The sequence below is a fragment of the Protopterus annectens genome, chromosome 4.part0 (genome assembly GCF_019279795.1).
Source record: "Protopterus annectens isolate FY-2018-M chromosome 4.part0, PAN1.0, whole genome shotgun sequence".
NCBI lineage: Eukaryota > Metazoa > Chordata > Ceratodontiformes > Protopteridae > Protopterus > Protopterus annectens.
The window spans coordinates 43742426-43760364 of NC_056733.1; the positions used below are offsets into that span (position 1 = coordinate 43742426).

General features: G+C 38.0%; 1 protein-coding gene across 2 annotated transcripts in view; it reads left to right on the forward strand.

The window, feature by feature from the left end:
* RECQL4 (RecQ like helicase 4) overlaps positions 1–17939 on the forward strand; it is a 913040-nt gene that overhangs the window by 248086 nt on the left and 647015 nt on the right. For both annotated transcript variants that reach the window (XM_044068076.1, XM_044068075.1), the window contains exon 12: positions 5066–5202. In XM_044068076.1, coding sequence (XP_043924011.1) covers positions 5066–5202 — 137 coding nt within the window. The remainder of the gene's footprint in view (positions 1–5065; positions 5203–17939) is intronic.

Sequence of the window (17939 nt, forward strand, 5' to 3'; positions counted from 1 at the left end):
AATCATTTGCCAGAAAACCACAAATTGAGGAACAAACCAAAAATAAGAAGCAAAAATCTATTCATTCTTTGAAAATCTGGACAGTTGGGAGGTTGTTCCCGGGGGTGTCTAAGTTTGCCCTTCCCCCAAAACCATGGTGAATGGAGCCTCCCCTGCAGCCATTCCCAAAGATCCATTACTTTGCTATTTCACTCCATCTACCATAAACACTAATGTGCATACTGATTTACTTCTATGATGATTTGAACTTCATTTGAAAGTTTTATTTTGCATTTTACAGCACAAACACTAAGACATCTGCTAAACAAACTTGGCATTAAAACTTCTCTGCCCTTGAAACTCACATTCATTGAAAAAAAAAACCCCCATTCAAAGAAAATACATTTTACCCAAAAAAAATTCTGGGCTGTTTCAAATCATAGGCCCCCTTGCATATGAAACATACATGTGCTCTTTGATACACCTTCCTATTGCTTTGAACATTTTTCCAGTAAACAATGAAACAAAACTGCCCAATTCAGAACATTTCCATCATAAAAGTCTAGTCAAACTTTACAGTCCACCATTATCAGTAAATAATATGCACAATCTCTGAAGTAGTAAAAAAAGTCATCTAAATAATTCCACGTTAAATAAATCTAACTAATGAAGAGGTTGCTGCTAGCAATCACCTTTATATTTCATGATTTCACCGAAAAATAAAGTGTCTGATGCCCCTGAGGAATAAATTGCCTAAATTACATTAATAATAAGCTAGTAATATTGTAATGGATGGCAAACTGATAACAGGCTCATAGTTAGTGTCTTAACTTTCAGTACAGCAGCATTCACCCCTTATGGGAGTAGAACCAACAACCTTCTGCATTAAAAGCAAGCACAACATTTTGTGCCCAGCAATGTGAGCTGACTTAGCATAATCAGCACTAAACTTCTTTCCCCCGCAGCTCTCAGTCCTTGTAAAATCTACAATACTCAACTCATCTCAACTTGGCACAAGAAGTCTGGAAAAAACCAAATTTATTGGGGTGGGGCAAAGGGCAAAAACAGGAAAACATTAAACATTGCTTGTATAATCTTGGGAAAACTGCTAGAATAAAATGCTGTGTTACCCCATCTTTTTCTGCCAAGGTCACTGTGCAAAATAGTCAGAACAACATACCCTATGCCCCCCGCTTTGTGAAAAAGAGGAAGACTGAAACTTAAATGGCTATCATTTAATGAATTCAGTTTCACCATAGCTGTCAACCTCTTAGCACAAAACACCTGGACAAACCCAGTAATGAGGAATACAGCCCTCAAACATATTCAGTGAATTCAGTTCTTGCCATATTAAACACAAAAACCTGGACAAAGCCAATAACAGGGTATTACAGTCCCAAAAATAAGGACAAATTTCAAATAGTCATAAACTTAAAAAATTGCTATAAAAGGTTGTGTTAGTTTTTTTATTGCTAGAATAAAAAATTGTTTTACTATGTCACAAACACAGGGATAAGATGCAGACTCCCCACAGAAGGGAAATCAAACCAGAAAACCTAAACTGTGAGGCAACAATACTGCCACTGCACCATCAAATATTGGGAAATAAACATTCAGAAACCTGAAGTCTGAAATTTAAATGCCTGTCAATTTGTTAATCAGGACAGTCTGACTTGGAACAAAAAAAAAAAAATTCTCCCCCGGAAAAATAATGCAGACATGTCTTTGTAACATGGGAGGACACAAAAACAAACCCACACAAAAAAGGAGAAGAAAAACCCCCCCAAAAAGGCACCCCCGCCAAGAACCCAAAACCCCAAAAACCTGCTGTGAGGCATCAATTTTCTACCACTGCACCATCAAATTTCAAGCATTGCAATATTTAAAACCACAGATAAAAAGATATTGATCAGATCAAAAAGGGAAAAAATTTTTTTTTTTTAGGGGAAATTTAGGTCTTTAACACCTGATACAAAGGGGGGTTTAAGCCTGAGGTATTCCCTACCACACCACCATGAGTAATCACCAGTAAAATCCCACCTGGGGCATACACACACACACACACACACAACACCCCCAAAAAAAATAAAAAACCACATGATTTAAAACTTTTGAAAAAATCTTTAAAAATTTCCAAATTTTAAAATAGTTTTTAAAAAAAAAAAAAGTTTGAAAATTTTTTTTGAAATTATTAAAATTTTTTTTTTTATTTTAAAAAAAAATAAATTTTTTAAAAAAATAAATAAATTTTTTTTTTGTTAAAAAATTTTTTTTTTAAAAGTTTTGGGAATAAAATTTTTAAAAAAAAAATTTTTTTTTTTAAAATTTTTTTTAAAATTTATTTAAAAAAAGAAATTTTTAAAAAAAATTAAAATAAAAATAAACATAAATTTTAAAAAATTTTTTTTAAAAAAATATTTAACAAAACATTTTTTTATAATTTTTAAATTTTTTTTAAAAAAAATTTAAAAATTTTTAATTTGGTTTTTGTGAATTTTTAATAAATTTAAATTTTTAAAAAAAATATAATTTTAATAAAACAAAAGGTTATAAAAAATTTTGGTTATTATTGTTGTAAAAATTTTTATTTTAAAAAATGTTTTTTATTAATATTTTATTATATGGTGTTTTTTTTTTGTTTATTGGGGTTGTTTGGTTTTTTTGTGTGTTATAAAATTTTTATTATTTTTATTGTTTGTTTTAAATTTTTAAATTTAAATATTTGGTAAATTTTGGTTTTTTTTTATATATATATAATATATATTTTTTTTTGTTTATTTTTTGTTTTTTTATATTTTTATATAAAATTTTTTTAAAATTTATAAAATAATTTATATTTTTTAAAAAATATATATATATATTATTTATATATATAATTTTTTGTGTTATATTTTTTTTAATTTTATAATTTTTTATAATTTTTAATATATATATTTTGTGTTTTTAAAAATTTTATATTTAAAATTTGTTATAATATTATATTATATTTTTATATATATATATTTTTATTTTGTAATTTTAATTTTTATATTTTTTTTTTTTAAAAAAAAAAAAAAAATAATTTTATAAATGTTTATAAAAATGTATATATATTAATATATATTTTTATTATATTATATATTTATATATATATAAAATTTTATTTTTTTTATATATATATATATTTTTATATATATATATATAATTTTTTATTATATATATATAATTTTTTTTTAAAAATTATATTATATATATTTTTATATTATTTTTAATTTTAAATAATTGTTTTATAAAAATTTTTTTTTTATATAATATATTTTAAAAATTTTTTTTTTGTTTATTTGTTTTTAATTATTATATAAATTTTTTTTTTATTTGGGGTTTATAAAATTTTTTTTTTGTTTTTTTTTATTTTTTTTTAAAAAAAAATTTTATTAATTTTATATATTATATATATATTTTTTTTTTTATATTATTTATATATATATTTTTTATAATTTTTGTTTATATTTTTTTTTTTTTTATATATATATTTTTTTTTTAATTTTTTTATATTAAAAAAAAAATATTTTTGTGTATATATATATATATTATATATATATTATATATATATTTAAATTATTTGTTTTTATATTATTATTTTTTTATATATATATATATATGTTTTTTTTTTTATTTAAAATATATATATATATTTAATTTTTAAAAAAAATTTTATATAATATTTTTTTTTATTTATATTTTTTTTATATATAATATATTATATTTTGTTAAAATTTTTTTTTTTTAAAATTTTATAAATTTTTATATATTATATATATATATATATATATATAAAATTTTATATATATAATTAAAAATAAGTGTGTAAATAATTAATTTTTGGGTATAAACCAACAAAAAAACCCCCCCCGGGGGGTTTTGAAATTTTAATTTTTCCATTTTTTGAACACTTGTCTAGTCCAGTACAGTAGTAGAGAATATCCTTCGTATTTATTCCCTTGATAGTAAGATCTACCTATTTGATTTGCCGTCCTCCCCTTTAGAGTTTAAAATAAGAATTTTCTCCATTACTTTGCTTTACCTACCCCCTTAAATAAAATTGTGTTCACATCGCTGCAGCCATCTTGTTAACTGTATTTTCCATTTGTATAAACTGGCAGTCCTTAACCCCTACCTAGCTAGTGGAGTTAATTGCCCCCCCTTCACAAATGGAATTGATAAAAAAAGGCAATTTGCTGCAAAGTAGATTGATATCGGATGTGTGTTCAGAAGCACAAGCACTTCTTTCTGAAAGTCATGCAGCTGCAAATCTCTTCAAATTAGTACAAAACAGAAATTTCTCCTGTGTTGCTCCTGAAAAGGCACTGCTGCTGCTAGGTTGCCCCTGAAAGATATTTGTACCAAGTGTCCTTATGTGGTTGCCAAATGAATGAAGAAATAAAAATAAAGTGCTGCTGTCTTGTTGTTCCAAGCAAGAAAATATGATAAAAATAAATGCTTTTCTTTTGTTCTTTAAAAAAAAAAATCCCGTCATTAGATCTGCATAGTCTGTTGACAGGTCAGTACTTCTGACTTTCTTCCTTTCACCAGCCTTGTCTAGTCCCAAGATCACCAGTGCCTGGTCATTATGTCCTTCATCTTCCTAAAAGTCACCCAAAATTACTTGGACATAGTCATTAAATTTTGAGATGCATTTCTTCAGCAGGTCCAGCTTTGTTGTGCAGTTACTCCCTGTTTTTGTACCTGCCTTTGTATAATACTTTTATACAAGATATCCCTTTACCCTTGTTGAAGATTCTAGAGCCTCCATTTACTGTGTCATGCAAGCAGAGGCATGATGAAGCGAATTCCACCTGTATAACGGTACATGATGTTGGATTGTTGGTATGCCCTAACTGGACAGCTGCTACTTCCCAGAGCAGGTATGCCTTCTGGTAGCATGCGATCTTTATTTTATTACTTGTTGCATGCTTGTCATTATCAAAGATCTTGTCTTAGGTAAGTGCCATGTGTAACTGTACCTTTCTTGTTTTCCCTTTCTCTCTTTCCATGCTTGTGTTTTGCTATTATTTGTTGACTCCATTAAAAGGCTGTTTATCTGCAGGTCTCTCCACACTGGTTGTCCTGTCCACTGGAATGGGAAAGTCACTGTGCTATCAGCTGCCTGCTTATATGTATGCCAAAAGGTCCAGATGCATCACTCTCGTCATATCACCGCTAGTGTCACTGATGGATGACCAGGTAATGTTCTTATACTTGCTGGATCCCAAACAAGACCTTACTACATATACCTTTGTTGATGTAAAACTGTTAGATTTAGGAAATGCTGGAATTTATCACCCAAATACTTTTTTATCTTTTTAAAATGTTCCACTCAGTAATATCCTGCCATGTTTTGTGCACTTTCTAATTATTCCACTTTTTATGTACATCCTAATACTGTTCAACTTTTGCACCTCGTAATTGAAACTAATATGCAGTACTTCATTATATAACATTTTTAAATGTGTCTCACCTGCTTGTTGCTATATTTTGTATTTACATGTTGTTCTACTTTGTAAGCTTGTACATACCTGTTATGGTGTTTTTCTCCCTGGGATACGGATGAAAAGGGTGACATGTAGCCTAAGTGGAGTATCCTGGTCAACAAATAGAAAAAAATATTTCTGTTTAAAACATAATTTATCTATTATTGAATAAAATGGGAAACAGATGGTGGCTTTGTCAGAATGTCCGAGTTCCTTCAGCAAGTTCACATAGTGGGTATGATGTAGTTGGGTCAGAAACATATAATTCCAATAATTCAGATGTGTAGTTCTTATTAGGGGAAGAAAAACATGTTAGTTTAATAGGGTCTGCAGTTCTATTATCCCAAATCCCTCTCTCAAAAAAAAACATAAAAACAATTTAAAGTTCTCTATCTCGATAATACAACCATTGAAGTCTCTTCTCATAGCAAACTATTAGGGGGTGATATTGAATGATAATCTTACATTTGACTTGCATATACAAACTTGCATAAGAAAAACACAGCAACTAGGGATACTTCACAGAGCAAAAAACTTTCTCACCAGTGCAACCAAAATTACACTTGCCACTGCTTATCTCCTCCCCACATTTCTTTATGGTGCTGCTATTCTTACTAACATCCAGATTTCACAAAAATTAAAACTTGAACACTGCTGTAACAAAGTTGATACATTTGCTTCACATGCCCTTTTCAGAACCCACCACCTTATAGCACTGAAAAGCCTAAATTGGTTTGTACTGCCCTATCAACTAACATGTACACAACTTCTTACCACCTATAAAATTATCCAGCATCCATCTGCCTTTCCAGCACTAAAAAACATTCTACACTGCTATGTTCCCAGTCACTCATTGCGATCCAGTGAACAAAAACTTCTGTCTACAAACCTAGCAAATCTGCTGGGCATTGTCTGTACTCGTACATGGTTGCTAAGGCCTGGAACTCCTTACCTATATCTATCAGGTCTATACCCTCCCTCCCATCTTTCAGAATCACTCTAAAAGACTTGGCTAAAATCTGGCTTTGTTCTTGCTGAAAACCAGGATAAACTATATCCCTAAATGTGAACAGGCACCTTTTCATTCCATTACCTCATTGATCTCCCTTCACTTACTTCCTTAATGCTATCAGATTCTCTTCCCTTACAGTCTCTCTAAATATACCATAAGCCTGTTTTTCCCTCACTTCATATTGCAGCTCCTGTTTGTGTTAGAGTAGGTTACCTTTAATTTCTCTACATACTGTCAGTTTCTCTAAATATTAAATGGTTGTCGTATACCTTGTATCGATTTTTCACCAGTGTTTTTATTTTTAATTTGTTATAGTTATTTAAACTGCAGATGTTGTTTTATGTATGAAGATTGTAAAATGATTGCCATTAAAATGTGATGTAATTTTGGAGCTTTTCTGCCCGGGAGTCCGGCGGAGTGTGGCGGATCCTGGCAGCTGACAGGCAGCTTACAGTGACCTTCTCCTTGTTCAGCCTGGTGAGTGGGATGTCAGGGTGTCTGACAATAGAGTCACCTATTACAAGTGTATTAGGTGTGTTTAGTCTTAAGGGCTGTGACTGTGTGGCACACTGACTTTGTGAGCTATGTGCTACGTGGATATTGTTTCGTGGTAGGTGTTGCTTGGATGTCTGCTTTGGAGGTCTCTGCTGCTTAGGCAGATTTTTATTTAGAGCCTCCGAGTATGTTTTTGTGTGTTTGTGTTTGGTTTGCTGATGCGATAGGTCTATGTGAGACTGGATTTGTGGTGTGTGTGGTTACCTTCTCCTCCAGACAGGCTGTGCCAGTGCTGGGTTGAAAGAACTTAGCCTCCAGTTTTACTATACAGTTGCATCTCTCACATATATTTGAGCTTGTTGGGAGGAGGAGAGGGTGGTCTGTATACATAAGACAGTTGTAACATTGCCTCAAGAGTCCCAGATTCACCAGCTGGACTGGAGAGTAAACTCGAAACTGACCTTTGGACATACCTGAATAATGTAGGGAGCTACTTATTGACTGATCAGAAAGAACCAATAGGGAGCAAGTGCTTTGAAGGAGTATAAGAGGCTGTAGTGCTTTAGTTTGTGTTTACCTATGAGATTACTTATACAAGCAAGTGCAGGGCTTTAGAATGAGAATAGAGTGCTTAATTTGAGATTTAGAGCAGTTCTAAGGGAAAAAAGTGAAGAGCAGACTTTGTGGAGCCGGGAATAGTTTAAGCTTGTTTAAGCGACGCTGCTCTGTGTAAAAGAGGGTTGCAAGGTTTTAAGAGATAGAGATCAAGGAGTTTAGAATTGACCCAAAATGGCCAATAAAACTACAGCTTCTAGGCAGTAGCCACTCCTACAGGGACAGGCAGGCTGTTCAGTGTTGACCACTGCCACTGGTGAACACAGAGACTTCCCTTTAGCCCAAGCAAGCACTGGCCTCCAAGAAACTTACAAACAGTTCAGAACAGCAAATCTGTAACTGAAGTTTCTTAAATTTCAGAAAGTGGGAAAAAAGCAAGATTTTAAGTTTACCAACTAGTGTTTAGACCAAAGGTCATCAAGGAACTCCTTAACATAGCTAAATTTAGTAACTCCCAACACCAGATCTAACTCTAAATTAAATTCATCTAGGTTTTGGGCTTAATTTACTTTTTATGGCAGTTTGCAGCATAATCTAGGCACAGAATGAGTTGAATTCATGTCCCTTTTTTCTTATTGTTGATGTTTAGACATACCATTTTTTGTGGACGACTCACTATTTTTAGTAATGACTATACGTTCCATTAATAATCTACATGTAATATTAAAATTTAATTTCTGTAATCTTTCACTATAACACAAATTCATTAAACTTAGTTTAATGAATCTCTGTTCAACAAACTCCAATGAAGACCTCTGACAACTAAACACAGAAAGTAAAATTATACTCAAAAATAAGCCAAATATAAAAGGAAGAGAATAAGTGCAGGATGGAAATACTGCTCAAAGAGAAAACAGATTTATTTATTGACATTTCATTACTGGGAGGAGGAGAGGGTGGTCTGTATACATAAGGCAGTTGTAACAAGCACTCGGGTCACTCCAAAGCAAGTACAAGTATGACTCTGTCATTGTCCATGCTGGTGTGAATGACCTGAGACGTACCTCCCTAGACTACATGAAAAAAGACGTACATGAGCTCTTTGATCATGTAGCCCAGGCCGGTATGACCCTGACCTTGAGTAGCATCTTACCCTCACCAAGAATGATGCCACAGTATAAAGACAAAATGATCAATTTTATCAATTGGCTAAAGTATTGGTGTCATTCAAAGGGGATCCAGTGTCTGTCGGCCTGGGATGACATGCTCGACAAGCCACGTTGCTTCGCTAGGGATGGCTTGCACCTGTCACCCCTGGGTTTTTGAATACTGGCTAAGGCTCTTGCCTCCCCCATAGTGCCTTTTTTAGGCAAGGCTCAAAAGACAAACCCAACCCCATAGACAACACAAAGAAAAAAAAACTAAGGTTAATGCTGCTCAACGCCAGAAGTCTAAACCTCAAGAGGCACACACTCGAGACTCTCCTCAGTATGGAGAGTATCGATATCTGTGCAGTAACAGAAACCTGGTTCAAGGCTCCTGAGAGCACCCCAGCACTACCAGGCTATACTTCATACCATGCTTTCCGGCCCCAAAACTCGGACCGAACCACAAAAGGAGGGGGAGTATCCATATTTATCAAAGATACCCACACCTCCAGGCTAGTGGCATTGCACGAAGCTTCAGAGACCATCCATGTGCAACTAACAGTGGGCAAAACTGCCTTTCAGTTTGTAGCCTGCTACAGACCACCCTCCCAAACACAGGAACCTCACTCGGCTTTCCTGAGAACACTGGAGAATATGAAGTTCTCTCCAAACACTATTATATTGGGTGACTTCAACTACCCAAGCATCGATTGGGAAAACTACTCAAGCCCAAACACCCTCGCCCAACGGTTCCTAGAATTTATAAACTCAAATGCTATGGAACAACTGGTCACCACTCTCACAACAGGAGAAAACATACTGGATCTGGTCATCACTGACATGGGGTCTCTATGTTCCACACCTGAGGTATACCCCTCATTGGTAAGATCAGACCATAAACAAATCTCACTGTGGACATCCATATTCCGTCCCCACCCCTAGCCAAGGAAACCACAGAGAAGGACTTCTCAAAAGCAAACTTCACACTTCTCAAAACTGAGGTGGAATCCTTCAAAGCACCCGGGCCAGTGAACAATACGGCCTAAAATGCAGAATCCTTTACAAAAGCATTCCATGGACATCTACAGGAATGCATGGAGCATGCTATCCCAAATAAAACCAAGACTCACTCCTCCAAAGGCAGGAAACCTGTCTGGTAGACCCTGGCCATAAATAAGCTATACAACAGAAGGAGAAAGCTACTACATGACAGAGCAAAATCCCAAAAAGGGAAGGTGTCACTAATCAGTACTAGCAAGAAACTACGATCCCTCATAAAATCTTCTAAGGCCAGCTTTGAAAGAAAAATTGCACAAGACACTAAAGATAATCACAAGGCCTTCTTTAGTTATGTCAGAAACCTGGGAGGCAACTTCCAGATATGCTTTGAGTTAGTGCAAAATGACAAAAAATTCACTGAACCCACAGACATTGCCAACATCCTGGCAAAAGGGTTCAGTGCAAACCCCCCCCCCCCTCAAAAGAGCAAATGTCTATCCCAACAGATTGTAGCCTTCCTGAGATCACAGATGCACAGGTGAGAGCTGCCCTCTCCAAAGCTAAAAACACAGCATTGATGGGACCAGACGGTGTCCAGGGCTGCGTCCTACATGAGCTCCAAGAAGAACTAAAGCCTCATATAAAGTCACTGTTCAATCTCAGCCTTACTACAGGCTATGTTCCCAAGGAGTGACGTACAGCAACAGTGGTCTCACTCCACAAAGGTGGTGCCACAGCAGACCCCGGAAACTATCGCCCTATAAGCCTGACTAGCCTGGTCTGCAAAGCTATGGAACGTATCATCATGGAAATCATAAACAAAGATATTGGGAACCTCCAGACACTGGATCCTACCCAATTCGGCTTTAAGGGCAGATCTTGCCTCTTGAACCTGGTCGACTTCTTTGAAACAGTTACCAAAGCCATAGATGAAGGGAAGGTAGTCCACACAGCCTACCTGGACCTCGCAAAGGCCTTTGACACAATACCCCACTCGGGCATCATAAATAAGCTCACCAGCTTAAATATCAACCCCTATGTCACAAGATGGGTTGCAAACTGGCTCAGGGATAGAACCCACATGGTCAGAATAACAGGTGCCATGTCAGACTCTAAACCAGTTACAAGTGGTGTCCCACAAGGCCCAGTCCTGGGACCTCTCTTGTTCGGTATATATTTTTCCGAGGTACAGGCTAACACGGGTGGACTATGGCTGACCAAGTTCGCGGATGACTGCAAATTGGGTGCTATAATCCGACTCTCTGAATGACACAAGCATCCTCCAAAAAGGTCTCACAGAGACGGATAACTGGTGCCAGAGCCATGACCTAAAGCTAAATGCCAAAAAGTGCATAGTCATCCCCTTTGGAAAAAACAAAGTGCCCACAAATTACCACATAGGTGGTAATCCATTAAGTACGGAAGAAGTAATTAGGGACTTGGGGACCCAAGTAGATAGCAATCTCTCCTTTGACAATCACGTTGCCAAAGTGGTTAGAAAGACTTTCTATATAGCCCACCTTATCATGAAAGGGTTCACATCTAGATCAAGAGAGGTCATTGTGCCCCTCTACTCATCACGTATCAGGCCCATAATTGAGTACAATGCCTCGTTTGGGATGTACCTTACCCAACACCTTCAGCAACTGGAAAAACCCCAAAAGTATCTCAACAAGAGGATCAAGGGGCTCAAACAGATGCCCTATGCAGTTTGGCTAAAGAAACTCCAGCTCTGCTCAGTTGCGTACCGCCTCCTCAGAGGCAATCTGTGACTGACGTATAAAGCCATGTCCAACCCAGAATTAATGGACATGCTTCAACTCAGGAAATCTAAATCCCTTAGAGCTACACGAGCCAGGGACCTGAACCTCAGCACAGAAATAAATAGGACATGCTGTAGGGACAGATTCATATCCCAGAGGCTCCCCTCAGTCTGGAACAAAATCCTAATCCATGTCAGGCAGAGCCCCTCACTAACTCTCTTCAAGAGAAATCTTGACAAATGGATGGGAGATCATAAGTTTACCCCTGGGATCTCTTCTGTGTCGCTGCTTGACAGAGATACAGTAAACAAACCTTAAAAGGGCTACCTCTGTGACCTACTATACAGAGGCACAGTCAACTAATCTAAAAGGGTGGCGAAAGCCAAACATACTCTGGCTAGGCTTATAAATGCCCTAGGGCAGATAGCTTAGTATCAACCTATGAACAGTCTCCATCCTAACCTCAAGCTGTTTTCCACCCGCAGACAGACGCGTTGCTCATAATTTTCCTTGGCCAGCAGTGCTTGTGATGTGCTGCATCTAGCTGAACAATGAGGTGAATGGCAGGTTTTCAGCTGTCTAATACTTGGATGTTTGAAGCCGTACTTTATCTGCCATGTTGTGATGACTTGAGCTGATGGTTGACAGTGCCCAGCTTTCACTGTTCCAGCTGGCCACCAGCTGCATAGGAGTGCATGAAAATGTGCTCATTGACAGCAGTATGCTGATTCATTACTCTGACGTTAGCAACTCCCTGTGTGGAAAAGTGAACAGTTCCCATCCATACCTGTCAACTGTCCAGATTTTTGCAGAATGTCCAGATTTTTGCCTCAAGTTTTTGGTCTATTCGTCACAAAATGTGTGGTTTTCTGGCAAATGACTGGGATGATCTGAGGGTTGAAGCCACCAAATGACATACATTTGGGTTTCTGACTTCAAATCCTTCAGAAAATGTATGTTAAGACAAATCCTATTACTTTAGCAACCACGTTCATAAGAGCAATATTTAAAATTTGTCCCTATATTTGGGCCTTTGTTTCCCCCATTTTGCCAGGCTTTGTCCAGATTTCTTGCACTAAGCGGTTGAGAGGTATGTTCCCATCAGCTTTCTGATGGTCTTCCTATTTCAGCTAAACACCTCATATGCCTTAAAACGGATGCTTTACTGGCAAGGTGGGGTTTATCTTTGCTTCCCAACAATTTTGAGGTTGTGGTTCCTCATGGAGAGGGGGTCCCCACATTAGTTAAAGTTATGAGCGGCTTCCTGACTCTGACTTCCTAATAGGGCAAACTGCTTCTTGGGCTACTTTTCTTTCTGTCAGACAACCATTCCACCTTGTGATAGCTAAACACAAAAAGGGGCTGTATGATTGTATCCCGTTTGGAGACTGACATTGCTGATGTGGTAGTGGGCATAGTAGAAGTATCACTGTGGTGGTGGTTCACAGCCTATCATAAATTAACCAGTTGGTGGACTCCTTTGTGGAGATGAGGATAAAGACGCCATGACTGATTTTTAGCTTCAAGAACTTGAGTACCATGGAGATGAGTGCATTTCTTCCTTGGGAGAATGGTGCAGAACTTTATGCCTGGGGGAACGTAGGTGATGGTTACTTGCTCTGAGAGACAGACCATAGTTAATTCCTGTCACTCTGCCTTGTTTATTTTTTAAGAAGAATGGGATTTCATACTGGCATGTTCCTAGCAGTACAAAAAATTTCCCTCTCCTGGTTAAGGATGTCTCCTTGATAAGGGTGACATCTGTCTCCACCTCCAAACATAGCTCATGGTACAAGTCTGTTCCCACCAGATGTTATGGTAGAGGTGTTAGAAGTGATTGAAGCTTTCAGAAAGCCTTTCTCTTGGCAGGCCTGTGCCTTTAAGTGGCTGCATGTCTCTGTTTGGACAGAATGGTATCGTGTGTCACCCCATTTGATTAGTTTTATAGGTTATTCTTTCCTGTCTCTGCCACGTGTATTAGCTGAGCTTCAGTTATCCTACTGTTAAGGAACACATGTCTGCTTTTCCTGCTTATTAAGACTGTGTGGAAGGTACCAGCTTGTCAAACAGTTAATTGATTTCTACTTTTCATCTTACTTTGATGATGCCCGTCCATGAAATTTGAATTGCATTACTTACTGGCTTGCCTGTACCTTAATCTAACTAACTGTGTTAGTGGTGTTTCTCTGTTGGAAACTGTCTTCTTAGTAACCAGCACACCCTGATCTTGGGACCACTGACTTGCCAGCCTTCTTCTGTTGGCAGCCATATCTGGTCTATTCCAGGGATTGTCTGTCCCTTAGAATATATCCACATAACTTACCAAATGTGGGTTCTTATTTGTCCCTGAACCAGTCTTTCATCTTGTTCGTTCTGCTGGGTAAAAACCACGAGAAAGAGCCTTTCATACCCCTGACCTTTGGATCATCATAATCTCAGATTTTACATCAAGTGAATTAATGAATTCAGGAAAACAAGGCAATTTCTTCATCTCCTTTCCAGACAAGGGGAAAGGTTTGCAGCTGCCAAACAAACTTGTATCAAGTAATTTCCCACTACATTGTTTACTGTTATCAGCTTGCTAACCATCAGTTTGAAAAGGCTGCACTCCCAGGCCACTCCACCAGAGATGAGGCTGCTTCTGTTACTTACTCTGGAATGCCTGTATTACATATACCTGTACTCTCTGTACTGCAGTCACTTTGTGTTCATTGAACACCTTCATGAGGCTTCACTATTTTATAATGACTACAAAAGCTGGTCTTCCTTTTGTAAATTGGAGTTTGAGGTCTCAGTGCCTTCTGAACTTTGATCCTTGAGTTGACCTCCATCGCCCTCCACCGTAATGATTAATGTTTGAGATTCAACCCATTTGTGTAAATTACGAAGGAGTTATTGCTTCATTAAGGTTTGATTTGACAACTATATATCTACTAGTGGTTGATGGGGGATGAACTGTGACTGGTTCAGGAGCTAGGGGTGATTATGTAGTTGGTGCCATAACAAACCATGCATCAATATTGATTGCACACATTCCTGAGCATGGGTCTTCTGATCAAATTGCAAAACTTTGATTGGCGGGTAGGATGAACCCTGTCATTGGACCTGTCAAGCAGAGTCCCTCCTTAGGCCAACTAATATGATAAAGGCTTATCTTTTATTTACACACAGCAGTACTGTGTATAGTGGTGAGTTTAAGTAGCTGGGAAAAAGTACACAACAAAGTGCAGCAAAATAGCACAGCAGCATGAATGTATGTGTACATAATGCCATTTTGGGAAACTTTTTGAAAAATTGCGTTTGGTTCTTCTTCCTTGTTGCGGCAGGCTACATTCTTTGCACATCACTAACTTTAGGTCTCTACATGTCAAAGTCAGGAGAAAAGGTCAAGTCATCCCTTTCCTCAAACTGAATTTTTTAGCTAGTCTCTAAATCTTTACAGTGTTTGCACATTGTTAACATAGAGGATTGTGATCAGTTCACTGATCATAACCTGCTTATGTGTTTGAGACATGAAGGCCAAGAAATTCACCTCAAAAGCAAAGCTCAAGAGGTGAATCTTGGCATACATGTCGAGAACACAAAATATAAGGCTGTTCGGCAAAACAATCATAATTCTTTGTAACGTATGGAGCTTTATCTGCTCCCTACCAGTTACAGGGGGAAAAATTGCTAAGTGTTTTCCCGGCTTTCAAAGCTGTAAAACTCTTAGTGAGCATGGTCAGAGCGGTAGTGTAACGGAGTCTGTTACTTTTACACTCACCTTTAATGCCTCACAAAATGTCTAGATTTTCGCAGGACTTCCAGATTATTACTTCATATTTTTGGTCTGTTCCTTATAAAAAAATTTTTTTGGACAAACTACCACTGAGGATTGAAGTTGCTAAATAATGGCATCCATTTGAGTTTAAGTTTGTATATTTCAGGAAATGGATGCCATTTCATCCTGATATTCTAGCAGCTGAGTTTAACAAGTAGGGACATGTTACCAGTATTGACAGCAGACAGAAACATCTTTCATTTCTGCCTCTGTCATTTGCTTTTCATTGCAGGCAGATTTTACTGTCAACCCCTAGACCTGGCCTTAACAACATAAACAGGAGATAATTAATATTTGTTAAGGTCTGGGCACGTGCAGTCTGGTGCGCAAGTGGTTTGTCTTTTTCCAAATATCTCAGTGTAATCAGTGTGCTTCATGCATTACAATAAGTTCTAAAAATGTTTATTAACCATTGATTTGATGTCAATTTTCATTCATCCTGAACAAATGCGTCTCAGATCCAATGTCAGATCCAGCTCTACCATTACTACAGCTCATGGAAACCTTCAAGCTCTCCCCTACCCACAATGCATTACTGACCTGTCACCTCAGATCTCGTTTGCTACTTTCGTATTCAGATGTGGTTACTGCAGAGCTCTCAAGTTTTACTTCTTGAAACAAGTGGAATGTATTCTTTCTTGTTTTTAGATTTTATTACCTTCTTCTTTATTTCTGACTCTACCCTTGTGATCCTTCCTTTTTTTTTTCTTTGCAAAAATCCTAAACTTCTCCCCTGTCCTCGATCTTTACTTTAAGGTTTTCTTCTTTTCTGCATGTGTGTGTGTCTGCCCCCATCTCTCTCTCCTTCTTAGTGATGTCTGAGAAGGGATTTAAAAAGTCTATCAAGTGTGGGCACAAAATACCTTTTTCGGATGGGCATTCTCTGTGCCTCTATTGCTTGGGTCCAGAATATTTAAATGAGGAAAGTGAGATATGTGGAGCTTTTAATTCTTGGGCCCTCACAGAAAGAAAAAAATTTATATTGAAAGGTCTTTTGTCTTCTTTTTCGCAGGTGTTCTGCAATGATCAGACTTCAACTTTAAAGCATAAGGACCATTTCAAGAGGCCCAGATTGGCCGAGGTGCTATCTTCCTCAGAGCCGAAGAAAAAAGTCCTGAGATTCGATCTGATCCAGCCTCACCTGACACCTTGCAGGTCTGATCCAGCCTCACCTGACACCTTGCAGGTCTTGGATGCGAAGCAAACTCTTACTGCAGAGCCTAAGAAAAAGTGTGTATCGGATTCAAAACCTTCGGACCAGTCACACCTGCCTTGAACATCTTATTCTCCATGCTTTGACCCGGCTCCATCCCAACAACTTTCCCCTTTCCTGGAGAGACATTCTAGGCCTGCCTCTGTTGTGTCCTCGCATTTTCCCCCCTGAAACATTACTGAAACAGATGATGCGAGGTTGGTGAGAGAGCTGGTCACAGAGCAGATTCAGAAGGGTGCACTGTTAGTCCTGACCCAGTCAGATCCAGGTCTTTGCCAAGTTTCCACTCCTCCTCTGACTGATCCCTTTGATTCCACATTGATTAGATCAGAGTACTCAGTGCCCGTCTGGGTCTGATCCAAGGAGGATGGTCTGTTTGGGTCCGACAACATCTTTGAGTTTCTCTGCTCTGATGTTTTCAGATCCGGATGGCTCCCGGTGCATAGACTTCCACATTAGATACTGGAGGGTTGGCTAGATTCCAATGTTTTTGGAGCCTTCTCTCCCTGTCAGAGCTTCAGCGCTGGACATTTCGGTTCCAGCTTCCTCCTTGAGCTTCCGACCTGTAATAGATGGAGAACCAGTGGACCAGAGAACCTTGTCCTCTGCTCTGTTGCTTTCCTCCTACCCAGGGAGGTCTGCTCTTGAGGTGGTACAGAGGGTCTTCGCTGAACCTTCGGGTCAGACTGATCCTTCCCCCTCAGATCCACCCCTGTCCACCCAGCTGAGTTTGCCACATGATCCTCATCGCTTGACACCACAGGGACAAGCCAGCCCAGAGCTTCCAGTCAACCCACTTGGGGATCCTCAGCTGTTTAGATACTCATCTGGACCATGTCACCGAAGAAGTCCCTTGGAAGAGGCTGTGTAACAGGAAACACCTGGACTTGCCTGAAGAGTCTCTTACCACAAATATCAACTTTGATGAAGGAGAGGGGTCCCCCAATTTACCACCCGAAGATGTTTCCAGAGGTATCCTTGAGCTCCTGAAACAAAAGGGTGGTTGGTCTGCCCACAGCCCTTCTTCCGAGGAGTCGATATATCCGGAAGCCTTTGGTGCTGGTCAGTCTTCCTCCTGGGTGACTCCGCCTCCCAACAAATTAGTAAATGTGATTTGTTGGAAGGCATGGGAGGTGGATATGATCGAGCCTATTCCACAGAGACCTGACAAAATTATGGCACCCCTGGTAGAAAAGCAGCATTGGGGTAAGAGTGTACCAGTTGACGCTATGGATGTGGTAGTGGCCACTAAGAAAGAGCTCGCTGAGGAGACAACAGCTGTCCATCCTCCCAACAAAGAGTCCAAGTTGATGGACAGACTTGGAAGCAAGTCTAAGCTTCAGTGGTTCTAGCTGTTCGCTGAACTATCTGGCCCATTTTACGAGGATGCAAAGGGACTTACTAAAGGATCTTTGCAGCACGTTGTCAGGGATCACTATTGAAGA